This window comes from Panulirus ornatus, chromosome 49, assembly GCF_036320965.1.
Source record: "Panulirus ornatus isolate Po-2019 chromosome 49, ASM3632096v1, whole genome shotgun sequence".
Lineage (NCBI taxonomy): Eukaryota > Metazoa > Arthropoda > Malacostraca > Decapoda > Palinuridae > Panulirus > Panulirus ornatus.
In genome coordinates, this window is record NC_092272.1 from 13,650,531 (window position 1) to 13,668,337 (window position 17,807).

The window sequence follows — 17,807 nt, forward strand, 5'->3', positions numbered from 1 at the left end:
TGATAGAGATGCTTTATAGAAGGTTTCAAGAGTGCATGGTGTATTAGCTAAGTTGCTAAAACCAGTGGAAAGTTTTCACCAAGGATGTAAGGCAAGTGTACGAGTAGAAAGAAGGGAGAGTGATTGGTTCTCAGTGAAAAATCTGTCTGCGGCATGGGTGCATGATGTCCCCATGGTTGTTTAATATCTTTATGGCTAGGATGGTTAGGGAGGTAAATGCAAGAGTTTTGGAGGAGAGGCACGAATATACAGTCTGTTGGGGATGATACAGCCTGGAATATAAGTAAGTTGTTGTCCATTGACGATACAGTTCTAGTGGGTGATTCGTGTGAGAAACTGCCGAAGTTGGTGACTGAGTTTGGAGAAGAATGTGAAGAGAGACAGTTGAGAGTAGATGTGAATAAGAGCAAGGTTATTAGGTTCAGCAGGGGCTCCGGTACAAGCTAGTTGGGATGTGAGTTTGAATGGAGGAAAATTTTGGGAAGTGAAGTGTTTTACATACCTTTGAGTGGACTTAGCTGCGAATGGAACCAGGGAGGTGGAATTGAGTCATAGGATGGGGGAGGAGGCAAAGGTTCTGGGAACGATGAAGAATGTGTAGAAAAACAGAACGTTATCTCAGAGAGCAAAAATGGGTATGTTTGAAGGAATAGCAGTTCCGATAATATTATATGGCTTGCCAGGTATGAAATGTTTGAGGACAATATGTGGTGTGAGGTGGTTTGATGGAGTAAGTGATGAAAGGGTAAGAGAGATGCGTAGTTATAAAAAAAGTGTGGTTGAGAGAGCAGAAAAGGGTGTGTTAAAATGGTTTGGACATATGGAGGATGTATGGAGGATGGAAGGAGCAAGGAGAAGAGGGAGATCAAATTGGAGGTGGAAGGATGGAGTGAAAATGATTTTGAGAGATCGGGGCCGGAACATGCAGGAGGGAGAGAGGCATGTAAGGAATATTGTGAATTGGAAAGATATGGTATACTGGGGTCGACGTGCTGGCAATGGACTGAACCAGGGTATGTGAAACGTATGGGGTAAACCATGGAAAGGTCTGTGGGGCCTGGATGTGGATAGGGAGTTGTGATTTCGGTGCATTATACGTGACAGCGCCAATAATGGATGAAGGTAAGCAAGTATGAATATGTGTGTGTGTGTGTGTGTGTGTGTGTGTGTGTGTGTGTGTGTGTGTGTGTGTGTGTGTTTATACTGTAGGCCTAGCTAGGTACATAATCTATCGACTGACTCTTTCGGGAGGAAAAGTCCGGTTGACTGTGGACAATTGCTCCATCCAGGATGCGATCCTGTTTGCTCTACCCTCGAGCCACCTTTGAATCTATAATCATCAGGAACTCTAAGCGCTACACCACGAAGGTCCGATTCGAGGTCTACCTCTGAACAAACATGGATAAAGGTATACATGTTTCTCCTTTAGTTATTTTAGCGACGCAATCACAAGAAAACATCAGTAATGGGGATAGGGGAGAAAGAATACTTCCCACGTATTCCCTGCGTGTTGTAGAAGGCGACTAAAAGGGAAGGGAGCGGGTGGCTGGAAATCCTCCCCTCTAGTTTTTCTTTTTTTCTAATTTTTCCAAAGAAGGAACAGAGAAGGGAGCCAGGTGAGGATATTCCCTCAAAGGCCCAGTCCTCTGTTCTTAACGCTACCTCGCTAACGCGGGAAATGGCGAATAGTATGAAAGAAAAGAAAAAGAGGAAGGTTAGATACAGTTCATGAGAGAAATGGGGGACGTATAACAGTAACAGTGTGACAACCTCGTGATTGTTGGATTATGATCTCTGAGACTCGTACCCACACAGATTGCCTTCTAATATGACGAGAGCAACGCTACATCACTCTACCGTCGGTTTCTCAAATTAGTTTCTAAAACTGTAAGTATTGTTTCTAAAACTACAAGCATAGATAACATTTGCATGGTAGCGTACAACGTATGGATAACAATACTGCTTGTTTGGGGTCATTTCAGGATCTCTCCCTGGGTCATGTGACGTAGCTGGGCACCAAGACGACGCGATCTATGAGAACTTTGGACCGGAAGAGGTGCAGGAGCGGCAGGGAGCGCGATACGAAAGACAGAACAGCCTGTACGGCTCTTTTACCTCGGGAGCCGGAGGCGAGAACACCCCAGGTATATTTTCTGTTCAAACAGGTGATCATAGATGTAAACATTTACTCTCTGAATTTACTCATTTTCATTTAGTCACCCCGTCTTGCTTGTTAAATGTTCCCAGAGATTCTCTTTATGTCTTGTGGAACAGAAAGCTGCAGGAGCCTTAGAGAATGGTGCAGGGGTTGAAAAAGAGTGCAATTAAGAACTGTAGTGAGTATCAGCAAATTTCAGGGGAAAAAGATGTTTTGTAGGGAGGTTGATAATGTGAAAAAAAGAAGAAAACGTGAAGATCTGTTAAGGGGATAAATCAGGAAGTGATAATAGGCAGAGATAAGGCGTCGGGAAGAAAGAGAGTATTTTGAAGGACTGTTGAATGAGTTTGGTGAAAGAGTGGCAGATGTAAGATGTTTGGCTCTGGAAGGTATGCGAAGTGGGAGAGTTACGGCAAGTGGTTGAGTAAAAGTAGAAGGGGTGGTGAAAGCCTTGAGTAATGGCAAGACTATCGAAGTAGATGGGACTGACTTTGAATTTCTTAAGAAAGGAAATGTCTGCACTGTTGACTGGATAATTAGGATTTTCTTTGTATATGCGTCTCATACTGAGGTGCCTGAGCATTGCAAGAATGCCTTTGTTAAAGCCATTGTGTTAAGGCATTAGGGAGAAAAGTAAATTCTCAAATTACAGATACGTAAATTTCTTAAGCGAACATAACCTCCACGTGAAACTGTCGATTAAGTGGGTGATTGCTAGAACAAACCATTAAACGGTTAGATTAATGTGGTTTTAGGAGTGGTAAGGAAAGTGGGGTCAATCCTTTTACTTTCAAAGATGTACGTGAGAAATACGCAGCGAAATAAAAGTAATTGTATGTGGCATAAGAACGTGTGATAAGGTTGACAGAGAGGCCCTCCGTACAGCTGATATGAAAACACGGTGCGGGAGGAATATTGCTGAGAGCAAGGAAGTTTTTATCAATGGTCACGTACATCTGTTCCCACCGCCGTTAAATTTGTTACGTTCTTAATCAGATCTCTTTTGGTATAATTTTACACACACACACACACACACACACACACACACACACACACACACACACACACACACATACACACACACACACATATATATATATATATATATATATATATATATATATATATATATATATATATATATATATATATATATATATATAAAGGAGAGATAGGTAGTATGTTTGAGGAAAGGAACCTGGATGTTTTGGCTCTGAGTGAAACGAAGCTCAAGGGTAAAGGGGAAGAGTGGTTTGGGAATGTCTGGGGAGTAAAGTCAGGGGTTAGTGAGAGGACAAGAGCAAGGGAAGGAGTAGCAATACTCCTGAAACAGGAGTTGTGGGAGTATGTGATAGAGTGTAAGAAAGTAAATTCTCGATTAATATGGGTAAAACTGAAAGTTGATGGAGAGAGGTGGGTGATTATTGGTGCATATGCACCTGGGCATGAGAAGAAAGATCAAGAGAGGCAAGTGTTTTGGGAGCAGCTGAATGAGTGTGTTAGTGGTTTTGATGCACGAGACCGGGTTATAGTGATGGGTGATTTGAATGCAAAGGTGAGTAATGTGGCAGTTGAGGGAATAATTGGTATACATGGGGTGTTCAGTGTTGTAAATGGAAATGGTGAAGAGCTTGTAGATTTATGTGCTGAAAAAGGACTGATGATTGGGAATACCTGGTTTAAAAAGCGAGATATACATAAGTATACTTATGTAAGTAGGAGAGATGGCCAGAGAGCGTTATTGGATTACGTGTTAATTGACAGGCGTGCGAAAGAGAGACTTTTGGATGTTAATGTGCTGAGAGGTGCAACTGGAGGGATGTCTGATCATTATCTTGTGGAGGCTAAGGTGAAGATTTGTATGGGTTTTCAGAAAAGAAGAGTGAATGTTGGGGTGAAGAGGGTGGTGAGAGTAAGTGAGCTTGAGAAGGAGACCTGTGTGAGGAAGTACCAGGAGAGACTGAGTACAGAATGGAAAAAGGTGAGAAAAATGGAAGCAAGGGGAGTGGGGGAGGAATGGGATGTATTTAGGGAATCAGTGATGGATTGCGCAAAAGATGCCTGTGGCATGAGAAGAGTGGGAGGTAGGTTGATTAGAAAGGGTAGTGAGTGGTGGGATGAAGAAGTAAGAATATTAGTGAAAGAGAAGAGAGAGGCATTTGGACGATTTTTGCAGGGAAAAAATGCAATTGAGTGGGAGATGTATAAAAGAAAGAGACAGGAGGTCAAGAGAAAGGTGCAAGAGGTGAAAAAAAGGGCAAATGAGAGTTGGGGTGAGAGAGTATCATTAAATTTTAGGGAGAATAAAAAGATGTTCTGGAAGGAGGTAAATAAAGTGCGTAAGACAAGGGAGCAAATGGGAACTTCAGTGAAGGGCGCAAATGGGGAGGTGATAACAAGTAGTGGTGATGTGAGAAGGAGATGGAGTGAGTATTTTGAAGGTTTGTTGAATGTGTTTGATGATAGAGTGGCAGATATAGGGTGTTTTGGTCGAGGTGGTGTGCAAAGTGCGAGGGTTAGGGAAAATGATTTGGTAAACAGAGAAGAGGTAGTAAAAGCTTTGCGGAAGATGAAAGCCGGCAAGGCAGCAGGTTTGGATGGTATTGCAGTGGAATTTATAAAAAAAAGGGGGTGACTGTATTGTTGACTGGTTGGTAAGGTTATTTGATGTATGTATGACTCATGGTGAGGTGCCTGAGGATTGGCGGAATGCGTGCATAGTGCCATTGTACAAAGGCAAACGGGATAAGAGTGAGTGCTCAAATTACAGAGGTATACGTTTGTTGAGTATTCCTGGCATATTGTATGGGAGGGTATTGATTGAGAGGGTGAAGGCATGTACAGAGCATCAGATTGGGGAAGAGCAGTGTGGTTTCAGAAGTGGTAGAGGATGTGTGGATCAGGTGTTTGCTTTGAAGAATGTATGTGAGAAATACTTAGAAAAGCAAATGGATTTGTATGTAGCATTTATGGATCTGGAGAAGGCAAATGATAGAGTTGATAGAGATGCTCTGTGGAAGGTATTAAGAATATATGGTGTGGGAGGCAAGTTGTTAGAAGCAGTGAAAAGTTTTTATCGAGGATGTAAGTCATGTGTACGTGTAGGAAGAGAGGAAAGTGATTGGTTCTCAGTGAATGTAGGTTTGCGGCAGGGGTGTGTGATGTCTTCATGGTTGTTTAATTTGTTTATGGATGGGGTTGTTAGGGAGGTGAATGCAAGAGTTTTGGAAAGAGGGGCAAGGATGAAGTCTGTTGGGGATGAGAGAGCTTGGGAAGTGAGTCAGTTTTTGTTCGCTGATGATGCAGCGCTGGTGGCTGATTCATGTGAGAAACTGCAGAAGCTGGTGACTGAGTTTGGTAAAGTGTGTGAAAGAAGAAAGTTAAGAGTAAATGTGAATAAGAGCAAGGTTATTAGGTACAGTAGGGTTGAGGGTCAAGTCAATTGGGAGGTGAGTTTGAATGGAGAAAAACTGGAGGAAGTGAAGTGTTTTAGATATCTAGGAGTGGATCTGGCAGCGGATGGAACCATGGAAGCGGAAGTGGATCATAGGGTGGGCGAGGGGGCGAAAATTCTGGGAGCCTTGAAGAATGTGTGGAAGTCGAGAACATTATCTCAGAAAGCAAAAATGGGTATGTTTGAAGGAATAGTGGTTCCAACAATGTTGTTTGTTTGCGAGGCGTGGACTATGGATAGAGTTGTGCGCAGGAGGATGGATGTGCTGGAAATGAGATGTTTGAGGACGATATGTGGTGTGAGGTGGTTTGATCGAGTAAGTAACGTAAGGGTAAGAGAGATGTGTGGAAATAAAAAGAGCGTGGTTGAGAGAGCAGAAGAGGGTGTTTTGAAATGGTTTGGTTACATGGAGAGAATGAGTGAGGAAAGATTGACCAAGAGGATATATGTGTCGGAGGTGGAGGGAACGAGGAGAAGAGGGAGACCAAATTGGAGGTGGAAAGATGGAGTGAAAAAGATTTTGTGTGATCGGGGCCTGAACATGCAGGAGGGTGAAAGGAGGGCAAGGAATAGAGTGAATTGGAGCGATGTGGTATACCGGGGTTGACGTGCTGTCAGTGGATTGAATCAAGGCATGTGAAGCGTCCGGGGTAAACCATGGAAAGCTATGTAGGTATGTATTATTGCGTGTGTGGACGTATGTATATACATGTGTATGGGGGGGGGGGTTGGGCCATTTCTTTCGTCTGTTTCCTTGCGCTACCTCGCAAACGCGGGAGACAGCGACAAAGCAAAAAAAAAAAAAAAAAAAAAAATATATATATATATAGGTGAAGATTTGTATGGGTTTTCAGAAAGAAGAGTGAATGTTGGGGTGAAGAGGGTGGTAAGAGTAAGTGAGCTTGGGAAGGAGACTTGTGTGAGGAAGTACCAGGAGAGACTGAGTACAGAATGGAAAAAGGTGAGAACAATGGAAGTAAGGGGAGTGGGGGAGGAATGGGATGTATTTAGGGAATCAGTGATGAATTGCGCAAAAGATGCTTGTGGCATGAGAAGAGTGGGAGGTAGGTTGATTAGAAAGGGTAGTGAGTGGTGGGATGAAGAAGTAAGATTATTAGTGAAAGAGAAGAGAGAGGCATTTCGACGATTTTTGCAGGGAAAAAATGCAATTGAGTGAGAGATGTATAAAAGAAAGAGACAGGAGGTCAAGAGAAAGGTGCAAGAGGTGAAAAAGAGGGCAAATGAGAGTTGGGGTGAGAGAGTATCATTAAATTTTAGGGAGAATAAAAAGATGTTCTGGAAGGAGGTAAAGTGCGTAAGACAAAGGAGCAAATGGGAACTTCAGTGAAGGGCGCAAATGGGGAGTTGAAAACAAGTATTGGTGATGTGAGAAGGAGATGGAGTGAGTATTTTGAAGGTTTGTTGAATGTGTTTGATGATAGAGTGGCAGATATAGGGTGTTTTGGTCGAGATGGTGTGCAAAGTGAGATGGTTAGGGAAAATGATTTGGTAAACAGAGAAGAGGTAGTAAAAGCTTTGCGGAAGATGAAAGCCGGCAAGGCAGCAGGTTTGGATGGTATTGCAGTGGAATTTATTAAAAAAGGGGGTGACTGTATTATTGACTGGTTGGTAAGGTTATTTAATGTATGTATGACTCATGGTGAGGTGCCTGAGGATTGGCGGAATGCGTGCATAGTGCCATTGTACAAAGGCAAAGGGGATAAGAGTGAGTGCTCAAATTTCAGAGGTATAAGTTTGTTGCGTATTCCTGGTAAATTATATGGGAGGGTATTGATTGAGAGGGTGAAGGCATGTACAGAGCATCAGATTGGGGAAGAGCAGTGTGGTTTCAGAAGTGGTAGAGGATGTGTGGATCAGGTGTTTGCTTTGAAGAATGTATGTGAGAAATACTTAGAAAAGCACATGGATTTGTATGTAGCATTTATGGATCTGGAGAAGGCATATGATAGAGTTGATAGAGATGCTCTGTGGAAGGTATTAAGAATATATGGTTTTGGAGGCAAGTTATTAGAAGCAGTGAAAAGTTTTTATCGAGGATGTACGGCATGTGTACGTGTAGGAAGAGAGGAAAGTGATTGGTTCTCAGTGAATGTAGGTTTGCGGCAGGGGTGTGTGATGTCTCCATGGTTGTTTAATTTGTTTATGGATGGGGTGTTAGGGAGGTGAATGCGAGAGTTTTGGAAAGAGGGGCAAGTATGAAGTCTGTTGTGGATGAGAGAACTTGGGAAGTGAGTCAGTTGTTGTTCGCTGATGATACAGCGCTGGTGGCTGATTCATGTGAGAAACTGCAGAAGCTGGTGACTGAGTTTGGTAAAGTGTGTGAAAGAAGAAAGTTAAGAGTAAATGTGAATAAGAGCAAGGTTATTAGGTACAGTAAGGTTGAGGGTCAAGTCAATTGGGAGGTAAGTTTGAATGGAGAAAAACTGGAGAAAGTAAAGTGTTTTAGATATCTGGGAGTGGATCTGGCAGCGTATGGAACCATGGAAGCGGAAGTGAGTCATAGGGTGGGGGAGGGGGCGAAAATTCTGAGAGCCTTGAAGAATGTTTTGAAGTCGAGAACATTATCGCGGAAAGCAAAATGGGTATGTTTGAAGGAATAGTGGTTCCAATAATGTTGTATGATTGCGAGGCGTGGGCTATGGATAGAGTTGTGCGCAGGAGGGTGGATGTGCTGGAAATGAGATGTTTGAGGACAATGTGTGGTGTGAGGTGGTTTGATCGAGTAAGTAACGTAAGGGTAAGAGAGATGTGTGGAAATAAAAAGAGCGTGGTTGAGAGAGCAGAAGAGGGTGTTTTGAAATGGTTTTGGCACATGGAGAGAATGAGTGAGGAAAGATTGACCAAGAGGATATATGTGTCGGAGGTGGAGGGAACGAGAAGTGGGAGACCAAATTGGAGGTGGAAAGATGGAGTGAAAAAGATTTTGTGTGATCGGGGCCTGAACATGCAGGAGGGTGAAAGGAGGGCAAGGAATAGAGTGAATTGGATCGATGTGGTATACCGGGGTTGACGTGCTGTCAGTGGATTGAATCACGGCATGTGAAGCGTCTGGGGTAAACCATGGAAAGCTGTGTAGGTATGTATATTTGCGTGTATGGACGTATATGTATATACATGTGTATGGGGGTGGGTTGTGCCATTTCTTTCGTCTGTTTCCTTGCGCTACCTCGCAAACGCGGGAGACACACAATAAAAAAAAATATATATATATATATGCTATATATATATATATATATATATATATATATATATATATATATATATATATATATATATATATATATATATACATATATATATATATATATATATATATATATATATATATATATATATATATGTGTGTGTGTGTGTGTTAACATATGAACCTATGCACTCTACCCTAGGAAGGACTCTGAACTCGTCATGATCAACAACACTAAGTGTGTCCATCAACAAACATGAATGAAGGTGTTCATGTGACTCCTTTAAGTATTTCACTGACACGTTCACAAGAAAACTTCAACATTGGGTAAGAAGGTCAGATATAGTCGAAGAAAGAAATGGGGGACTTGTACATCTAATGGTGTGACAATCTCTTGATTACTAGATTGTGCTTTCTGAGACTTATGCTAATGTAAATGGTCATAGAAACCCTGTACTCCTCTTTTATGTAACAAGAGTAACTCTGGATCATTCTATATTCAATTTCTCTTAATCAGTTTTTACATCTGCAAGTATTGACAACATTTGCATGATAGTATACAAAGTATGGACAACAATATTGGACCTTCTGGAACTGTTTGGGGTCATTTTAGGATCTCTTGCAGGGTCGTGTGACGTAGCTGGACACCAAGACGACGCGATCTATGAAAACCTTGGACCGGAAGAGGTGCAGGTACGGCAGGGCGCACGATACGAAAGACAGAACAGCCTTTATGCCACTTGGACCTCGGGGGGCGAGAACACCCCGGATGTAGTTTCCGTTCATACAGGTGATTATGAAAGTACACACTCACTCCCTCCCACTAGAATTACTCAGTCTATTTATGGTCACACCGTCTTGTGTTTGTTGAAAGTTACTAGAGATATTCATTATGTACTATATAACAGAAAGCAGGAAGCGCCTAAGAGATGTTGGGGTTGAAAGAGAGTGCAAATGAAAACTGAGGTGGGGGAGTATGAACAAGTTTTAGGGAGAATAAAATGTTTTGAAAGGAGGTTAATTGTGTGAAAAAGAATGATAGATTAAGCATCTGTGAAGGGGTTGATAGGGAATTGGTAGCAGGCAGAGATGAGGTGTAGAGGAGAATGAGAGAGTATTTTGAAGGACTGTTGAATGTGTTTGATGAAAGGGGTGGCAGATGTGGCATGTTTGGCTCAGGTAAGGTATTTGAAGTTAAAGAGCCATGGCAAGGTAGTTTGGGGAAGAAAGAAAAGACGGTGAAAGCTGTCGAAGTGCATGGAACTGACCCGAGGAAAATGAAACACTGTAAGTTATGAGTGCTCTATCGTATATATCACGTCTTGAGTGAAGACTTATTTCTAGTCTCTCCTGAAGATATGCTGTCCACGAAAGTGCGCTTGGGACTTACCGTGCTTCCTTTTTCTTCACGATTGTCAGCAATTACCAGATCACGCGCACCATGAAAAGTTTTGTGGGGCCTGATGTGGAAAGGGAGCTGTGATTTCGGTGCATTACACATGGCAGCTAGAGACTGAGTATGAACGAATGTGTAGGGTTAGCACTGCCTCGCTGAAGCAGGGGATAGCGATGCTATTTCCTGCGGACAGGTATCGCTTGGAATGGATGAAGGCAAGCGAATATGAATATGTACATGTGTGTATATGCATATATTGGTGTATGTACATGTGCATGTTTGGGCGTTTATGTATAAATATGCGTGCATGAGTGGATGGGTCATTCTTCGTCTCTTTCCTGTCGCTACCTTGCTAACGCAGAAAAGGGCGATAAAATATAATTGTACAGTGGCATAGTGCCGTTCTACAAAGGCAAAGGGGATAAAGGTGTGTTAAAACTACAGAGGCATACGTTTATTGAGTATTCCTGGGAAATTACATGGGAGGGTATTGATTGAGAGGGTAAAGGCATGTACAGAGCATCAGATAGGAGAAGAGCAGTGTGGTTTCAGAAGTGGTAGAGGATGTGTAGATCAGGTGTTTGCTCCGAAGAATGTATGTGAGAAATACTTAGAAAAACAGAAGGATTTGTATGTAGCATTTATGGATCTGGAGAAAGCATATGAGAGAGTTGATATAGAGGCTTTATGGAAAGTATTAAGAGTATATGGTGTGGGAGGTAGGTTGCTTGAAGCTGTGAAAAGTTTTTACCAAGGATGTAAGGCATATGTACGAGTAGGAAGAGAGAAAAGTAATTGGTTCCCAGTGAATGTCGGTTTGCGGAAGGGGCGCTTGATGTCTCCATGGTTGTTTGATTTGTTTACTGATGGGGTGGTTAGGGACGTAAATGCAAGAGTTTTGGAGAGAAGGGCAAGTATGCAGTCTGTTGTGGATGAGAGGGCTTGGGAAGTGTTGTTCGCTGATGATATAGCACTGGTGGCTGATTCGGGTGAGAAACTGCAAAGGTTGGTGAATTAGTTTGGTAAAGTGTGTGAAAGATGAAAGCTGAGAGCAAATGTGAATAAGAGCAAGGTTATTAGGCTCAGTAGGGTTGATGGACAAGTTAATTGGGAGGTAAATTTGAATGGAGCAAAACTGGAGGAAGTGAAGTGTTTTAGATATCTGGGAGTGGTTTTAGCAGCGCATGAAACCATAGAAGCGGAAGTGAGTCACAGGGTGGAGGAGGGGGCTAGGGTTCTGGGAGCGTTGAAGAATGGGTGGAAGGCGAGAACGTTATCTCGAAGAGCAAGAATGGGTATGTTTGAAGGAATGGTATTTCCAACAATGATATATGGTTGCGAAGCATGGGTCACGGATAGGGTTGTGCGGAGGTGGGTGGATGTTGTTGGAAATTAAATGTTCAAGGACATTTTGTGGTGTGAGGTGGTTTGATCAAGTAAGTAATAAAAGGGTAAGAGAGATGTGTGGTAATATTTAGAGTGTGGTTGGGAGAGCAGAAGAGGGTGTGTTGAAATGGTTTGGTCAAATGAAGAGAATGAGTGAGGCAAAATTGACAAAGAGGATGTATGTGTAGGAGATAGAGGGAACGAGGAGAAGCGGAAGACCAAATTGGAGGTGGAAGGATGGAGTGAAAAAGATCTTGGTCGATCAAGGACTGAACATACAGGAAGGTGAAAGGCGTGCAAGGAATATAGTAAATTGGAACGATGTGGTATACCAGAATCGAAGTGCTGTCAGTGGATTGAACCAGGGCACGTGAGGCGCCAGGGGTAAACCATGGAAAGTTTATGGGGCCTGGAATTGGAAAGGGAGCTGTGGTTTCGGTGCATTACACATGACAGCTAGAGACTGAGTGTGAACGAATGTGGCCTTTGTTGTCTTTTTCTAGCGCTATCTCGCGCGCGCGCGGGGGGAGGGGGAACAATTTCATGTATGATGGGGTGGCGACGAAAATGGGTGAAGGCAGCAAGTATGAATATCTACACGTGTATATATGTATATGTCTGAGTACGTGTATGTATGTTTACGTTGAAATGTGTGGGTATGTATATGTGCATGTGTGGGCGTTTATACGTATACGTGTGTGTGTATGTGTGGTTGGGTTGGGCCATTCTTTCGCCTGTTTCCCTGCGCTACCTCGCTAACGCGGGAGACAGTGACTAAGTATAATAACAACACATGTATGATAAAGTATGATAGAGTGGCAGATATAGGGTCTTTTGGTCGAGGTGGTGTGGAATGTGAGAGGGTTGGGGAGAATAATTTGGTAAACAGCGAAGAGGTAGTAAAAGCTTTGCGGAAGATGAAAGCCGGCAAGGTAGCGGGTTTGAATGGTGTTGCAGTGGAATCTATTAAAAAAGGTGGTGACTGTATTAGTGACTGGATGGTAAGGTTATTTAATGTAAGTATGACTCATGGTGAGGTGCCTGAGGATTGGCGGAATGCATGCATAGTGCCATTGTACATAGGCAAAGGGGATAAAAGTGAGTGCTCAAATTACAGAGGTATAAGTTTGTTGAGTATTCATTGGAAATTATATTGGAGGGTATTGATTGTGAGGGTGAAGGCATGTACAGAACATCAGATTGCAGAAGAGCAGTGTGGTTTCAGAAGTGGTTGGGGTTGTGTGGATCAGGTGTTTGCTTTGAAGAATGTATGTGAGAAATACTTAGAAAAGCAAATGGATTTGTATGTAGCATTTATGGATCTAGAGATAGTATATGATAGGGTTGATAGAGATGCTCTGTGGAAGGGATTACGAATATATGGTGTGGGATGCAATTTGTTAGAAGCAGTGAAAAGCTTTTATCGAGGATGTAAGGCATGTGTATGTGTAGGAAGAGAGGAAAGTGATTGGTTCTCAGTGAATGTCGGTTTGCGGCAGGGGTGCGTGAAGTCTCCATGGTTGTTTAATTTGTTTATGGTTGGGGTTGCTAGAGAGGTGAATGCAAGAGTTTTGGAAAGAGAGGCGAGCATGCGGTCTGTTGTGGATGAGAGAGCTTGGAAAGTGAGTCAGTTGTTGTTCGCTGATGATACAATGCTGATGGCTGATTCGTGTCAGAAGCTGCAGAAGCTGGTGACTGATTTTGGTAAAGTGTGTGAAAGAAGAAAACTGAGAGTAAATGTGAATAAGAGCAAGGTTACTAGGTGCAACAGGATTGAGAGACAAGGCAGTTGGGAGGTATGTTTGAATGGAGAAAAACTTGAGGAAGTGAAGTGTTTTAGATATCTGGGAATGGATTTGGCAGCGGATGGAACTATGAAAGTGGAAGTGAGTCATAGGGTGGGGAGGGGGCGAAAATTCTGAGAGGATTGAAAAATGTGTGGAAGGCGAGAACATTATTTCGGAAAGCAAAAATGGATATATTGGAAGGAATAGTGGTTCAAACAATGTTATATAGTTGCGAGGCGTAGGCTATACATAGAGTTGTGCGAAGGGGAGTGGATGTGATGGAAATGAGATGTTTGAGGACAATATGTGGTGTGAGGGGGTTTAATCGAGTAAGTAATGAAAAGGTAAGAGAGATGTTTGGCAATATAAAGAGTGTGATTGAGAGAGCAGAAGAGGGTGGTTTGAAATGGTTTGGTTACATGGAGAGAATGAGTGAGGAAGGATTGACCAAGAGGATATATGTGTCATAGGTGGAGGGAACGAGGAGAAGTGGGAAACCAAATTGGAGGTGGAAAGATAGAGTGAAAAAGATTTTGAGGGATCGGGGCTTGATAATGCAGGAAGGTGAAAGTCGTGCAAGGAATAGAGTGAATTGGAACGATGTGATATACCGGGGTCGACGAGATGTCAATGGACTGAACCAGGGCATGTGAAGCGTCTGGGGCAAGTTTTGTGGGGCCTGGATGTGGAAAGGGAGGTGTGGTTTCGATTCATTGTACATGACAGCTAGAGACTGAGTGTGAACGAATGTGGCCTTTGTTGTCTTTTCCTAGCGCTACCTCGCGCACAGGCGAGGAAGAGGGTTTTCATTTCATGTGTGGTGGGGTGGCGACGGGAATGAATAAGGGCAGACAGCATCAATTAAGTACATGTGTATATATGTATATGTTTGTGTGTGTATATAGGTATATATGTATACGTTGAGATGTATAGGTATGTATATGTGCGTGTGTGGACGTGTATGTATGTACATGTGTATGTGGATGGGTTGGGCCATTGTTTCGTCTGTATCCTTGCGCTACCTCGCTAACGTGGGAGACAGCGACAAAATATGATAAGTAAATGAAATGAATATATATATATATATATATATATATATATATATATATATATATATATATATATATATATATATATATATATATATATATATAGATTATTTTTATTTTTATTATACTTTGTCGCTGTCTCCCGCGTTTGCGAGGTAGCACAAGGAAACAGACGAAAAAAATGGCCCAACCCCCCCCAATACACATGTATATACATACGTCCACACACGCAAATATACATACCTACACAGCTTTCCATGGTTTACCCCAGACGCTTCACATGCCTTGATTCAATCCACTGACAGCACGTCAACCCCGGTATACCACATCGTTCCAATTCACTCTATTCCCTGCCCTCCTTTCACCCTCCTGCATGTTCAGGCCCCGATCACACAAAATCTTTTTCACTCCATCTTTCCACCTCCAAATTGGTCTCCCTCTTCTCCTCGTTCCCTCCACCTCCGACACATATATCCTCTTGGTCAATCTTTCCCCACTCACTCTCTCCATGTGCCCAAACCAATTCAAAACACCCTCTTCTGCTCTCTCAACCACGCTCTTTTCATTTCCACACATCCCTCCCACCCTCACGTCACTCACTCGATCAAACCACCTCACACCACACACTGTCCTCAAACATCTCACCTCCAGCACATCCATCCTCCTGCGCACAACTCTATCCATAGCCCACGCCTCGCAACCATACAAAATTGTTGGAACCACCATTCCCTCAAACATACCCATTTTTGCTTTCCGAGATAACGTTCTCGACTTCCACACATTCTTCAAGGCCCCCAGAATTTTCGCCCACTCCCCCACCCTATGATCCACTTCCGCTTCCATGGTTCCATCCGCTGCCAGATCCACTCCCAGATATCTAAAACACTTCACTTCCTCAAGTTTTTCTCCATTCAAACTCACCTCCCAGTTGACTTGACCCTCAACCCTACTGTACCTAATAACCTTGCTCTTATTCACATTTACTCTTAACTTTCTTCTTCCACACACTTTACCAAACTCAGTCACCAGCTCCTGCAGTTTCTCACATGAATCAGCCACCAGCGCTGTATCATCAGCGAACAACAACTGACTCACTTCCCAAGCTCTCTCATCCCCAACAGACTTCATACTTGCCCCTCTTTCCAAAACTCTTGCATTTACCTACCTAACAACCCCATCCATAAACAAATGAAACAGCCATGGAGACATCACACACCCCTGCCGCAAACCTACATTCACTGAGAACCAATCAATTTCCTCTCTTCCTACACGTACACATGCCTTACATCCTCGATAAAAACTTTTCACTGCTTCTAACAACTTTTCTCCCACACCATACATTCTTAATACCTTCCACAGAGCATCTCTATCAACTCTATCATATGCCTTCTCCAGATCCATAAATGCTACATACAAATCCATTTGCTTTTCTAAGTATTTCTCACATACATTCTTCAAAGCAAACACCTGATCCACACATCCTCTACCACTTCTGAAACCACACTGCTCTTCCCCAATCTGATGCTCTGTACATGCCTTCACCCTCTCAATCAATACCCTCCCATATAATTTACCAGGAATACTCAACAAACTTATACCTCTGTAATTTGAGCACTCACTCTTATCCCCTTTGCCTTTATACAATGGCACTATGCACGCATTCCGCCAATCCTCAGGCACCTCACCATGAGTCATACATACATTAAATAACCTTACCAACCAGTCAACAATACAGTCACCCCCTTTTTTAATAAATTCCACTGCAATACCATCCAAACCTGCTGCCTTGCCGGCTTTCATCTTCCGCAAAGCTTTCACTACCTCTTCTCTGTTTACCAAATCATTTTCCCTAACCCTCTCACTTTGCACACCACCTCGACCAAAACACCCTATATCTGCCACTCTATCATCAAACACATTCAACAAACCTTCAAAATACTCACTCCATCTCCTTCTCACATCACCACTACTTGTTATCACCTCCCCATTTGCGCCCTTCACTGAAGTTCCCATTTGCTCCCTTGTCTTACGCACTTTATTTACCTCCTTCCAGAACATTTTTTATTCTCCCTAAAATTTAATGATACTCTCTCACCCCAACTCTCATTTGCCCTTTTTTTCACCTCTTGCACCTTTCTCTTGACCTCCTGTCTCTTTTTTTATACATCTCTCACTCAATTGCATTTTTTCCCTGCAAAAATCGTCCAAATGCCTCTCTCTTCTCTTTCACTAATACTCTTACTTCTTCATCCCACCACTCACTACCCTTTCTAATCAACCCACCTCCCACTCTTCTCATGCCACAAGCATCTTTTGCGCAATCCATCACTGATTCCCTAAATACATCCCATTCCTCCCCCACTCCCCTTACTTCCATTGTTCTCACCCTTTTCCATTCTGTACTCAGTCTCTCCTGGTACTTCCTCACACAGGTCTCCTTCCCAAGCTCACTTACTCTCACCACCCTCTTCACCCCAACATTCACTCTTCTTTTCTGAAAACCCATACAAATCTTCACCTTAGCCTCCACAAGATAATGATCAGACATCCCTCCAGTTGCACCTCTCAGCACATTAACATCCAAAAGTCTCTCTTTCGCACGCCTGTCAATTAACACGTAATCCAATAACGCTCTCTGGCCATCTCTCCTACTTACATAAGTATACTTATGTATATCTCGCTTTTTAAACCAGGTATTCCCAATCATCAGTCCTTTTTCAGCACATAAATCTACAAGCTCTTCACCATTTCCATTTACAACACTGAACACCCCATGTATACCAATTATTCCCTCAACTGCCACATTACTCACCTTTGCATTCAAATCACCCATCACTATAACCCGGTCTCGTGCATCAAAACCACTAACACACTCATTCAGCTGCTCCCAAAACACTTGCCTCTCATGATCTTTCTTCTCATATATATATATATATATATATATATATATATATATATATATATATATATATATATATATATATATATGATTCAATCCACTGACAGCACGTCAACCCCGGTATACCACATCGATCCAATTCACTCTATTCCTTGCCCTCCTTTCACCCTCCTGCATGTTCAGGCCCCGATCACACAAAATCTTTTTCACTCCATCTTTCTACCTCTAATTTGGTCTCCCACTTCTCCTCGTTCCCTCCACCTCCGACACATATATCCTCTTGGTCAATCTTTCCTCACTCATTCTCTCCATGTGCCCAAACCATTTCAAAACACCCTCTTCTGCTCTCTCAACCACGCTTTTTTTATTTCCACACATCTCTCTTACCCTTACGTTACTTACTCGACCAAACCACCTCACACCACACATTGTCCTCAAACATCTCATATCCAGCACATCCACCCTCCTGCGCA

At 42.7% G+C, this 17,807-nt stretch overlaps 1 protein-coding gene across 1 annotated transcript in view; it reads left to right on the forward strand.

The window, feature by feature from the left end:
- LOC139764411 (uncharacterized) overlaps positions 1–17,807 on the forward strand; it is a 51,549-nt gene that overhangs the window by 31,822 nt on the left and 1,920 nt on the right. The window contains exons 3-4 of the mRNA XM_071690971.1: positions 1,983–2,144; positions 9,443–9,607. Coding sequence (XP_071547072.1) covers positions 1,983–2,144; positions 9,443–9,607 — 327 coding nt within the window. The remainder of the gene's footprint in view (positions 1–1,982; positions 2,145–9,442; positions 9,608–17,807) is intronic.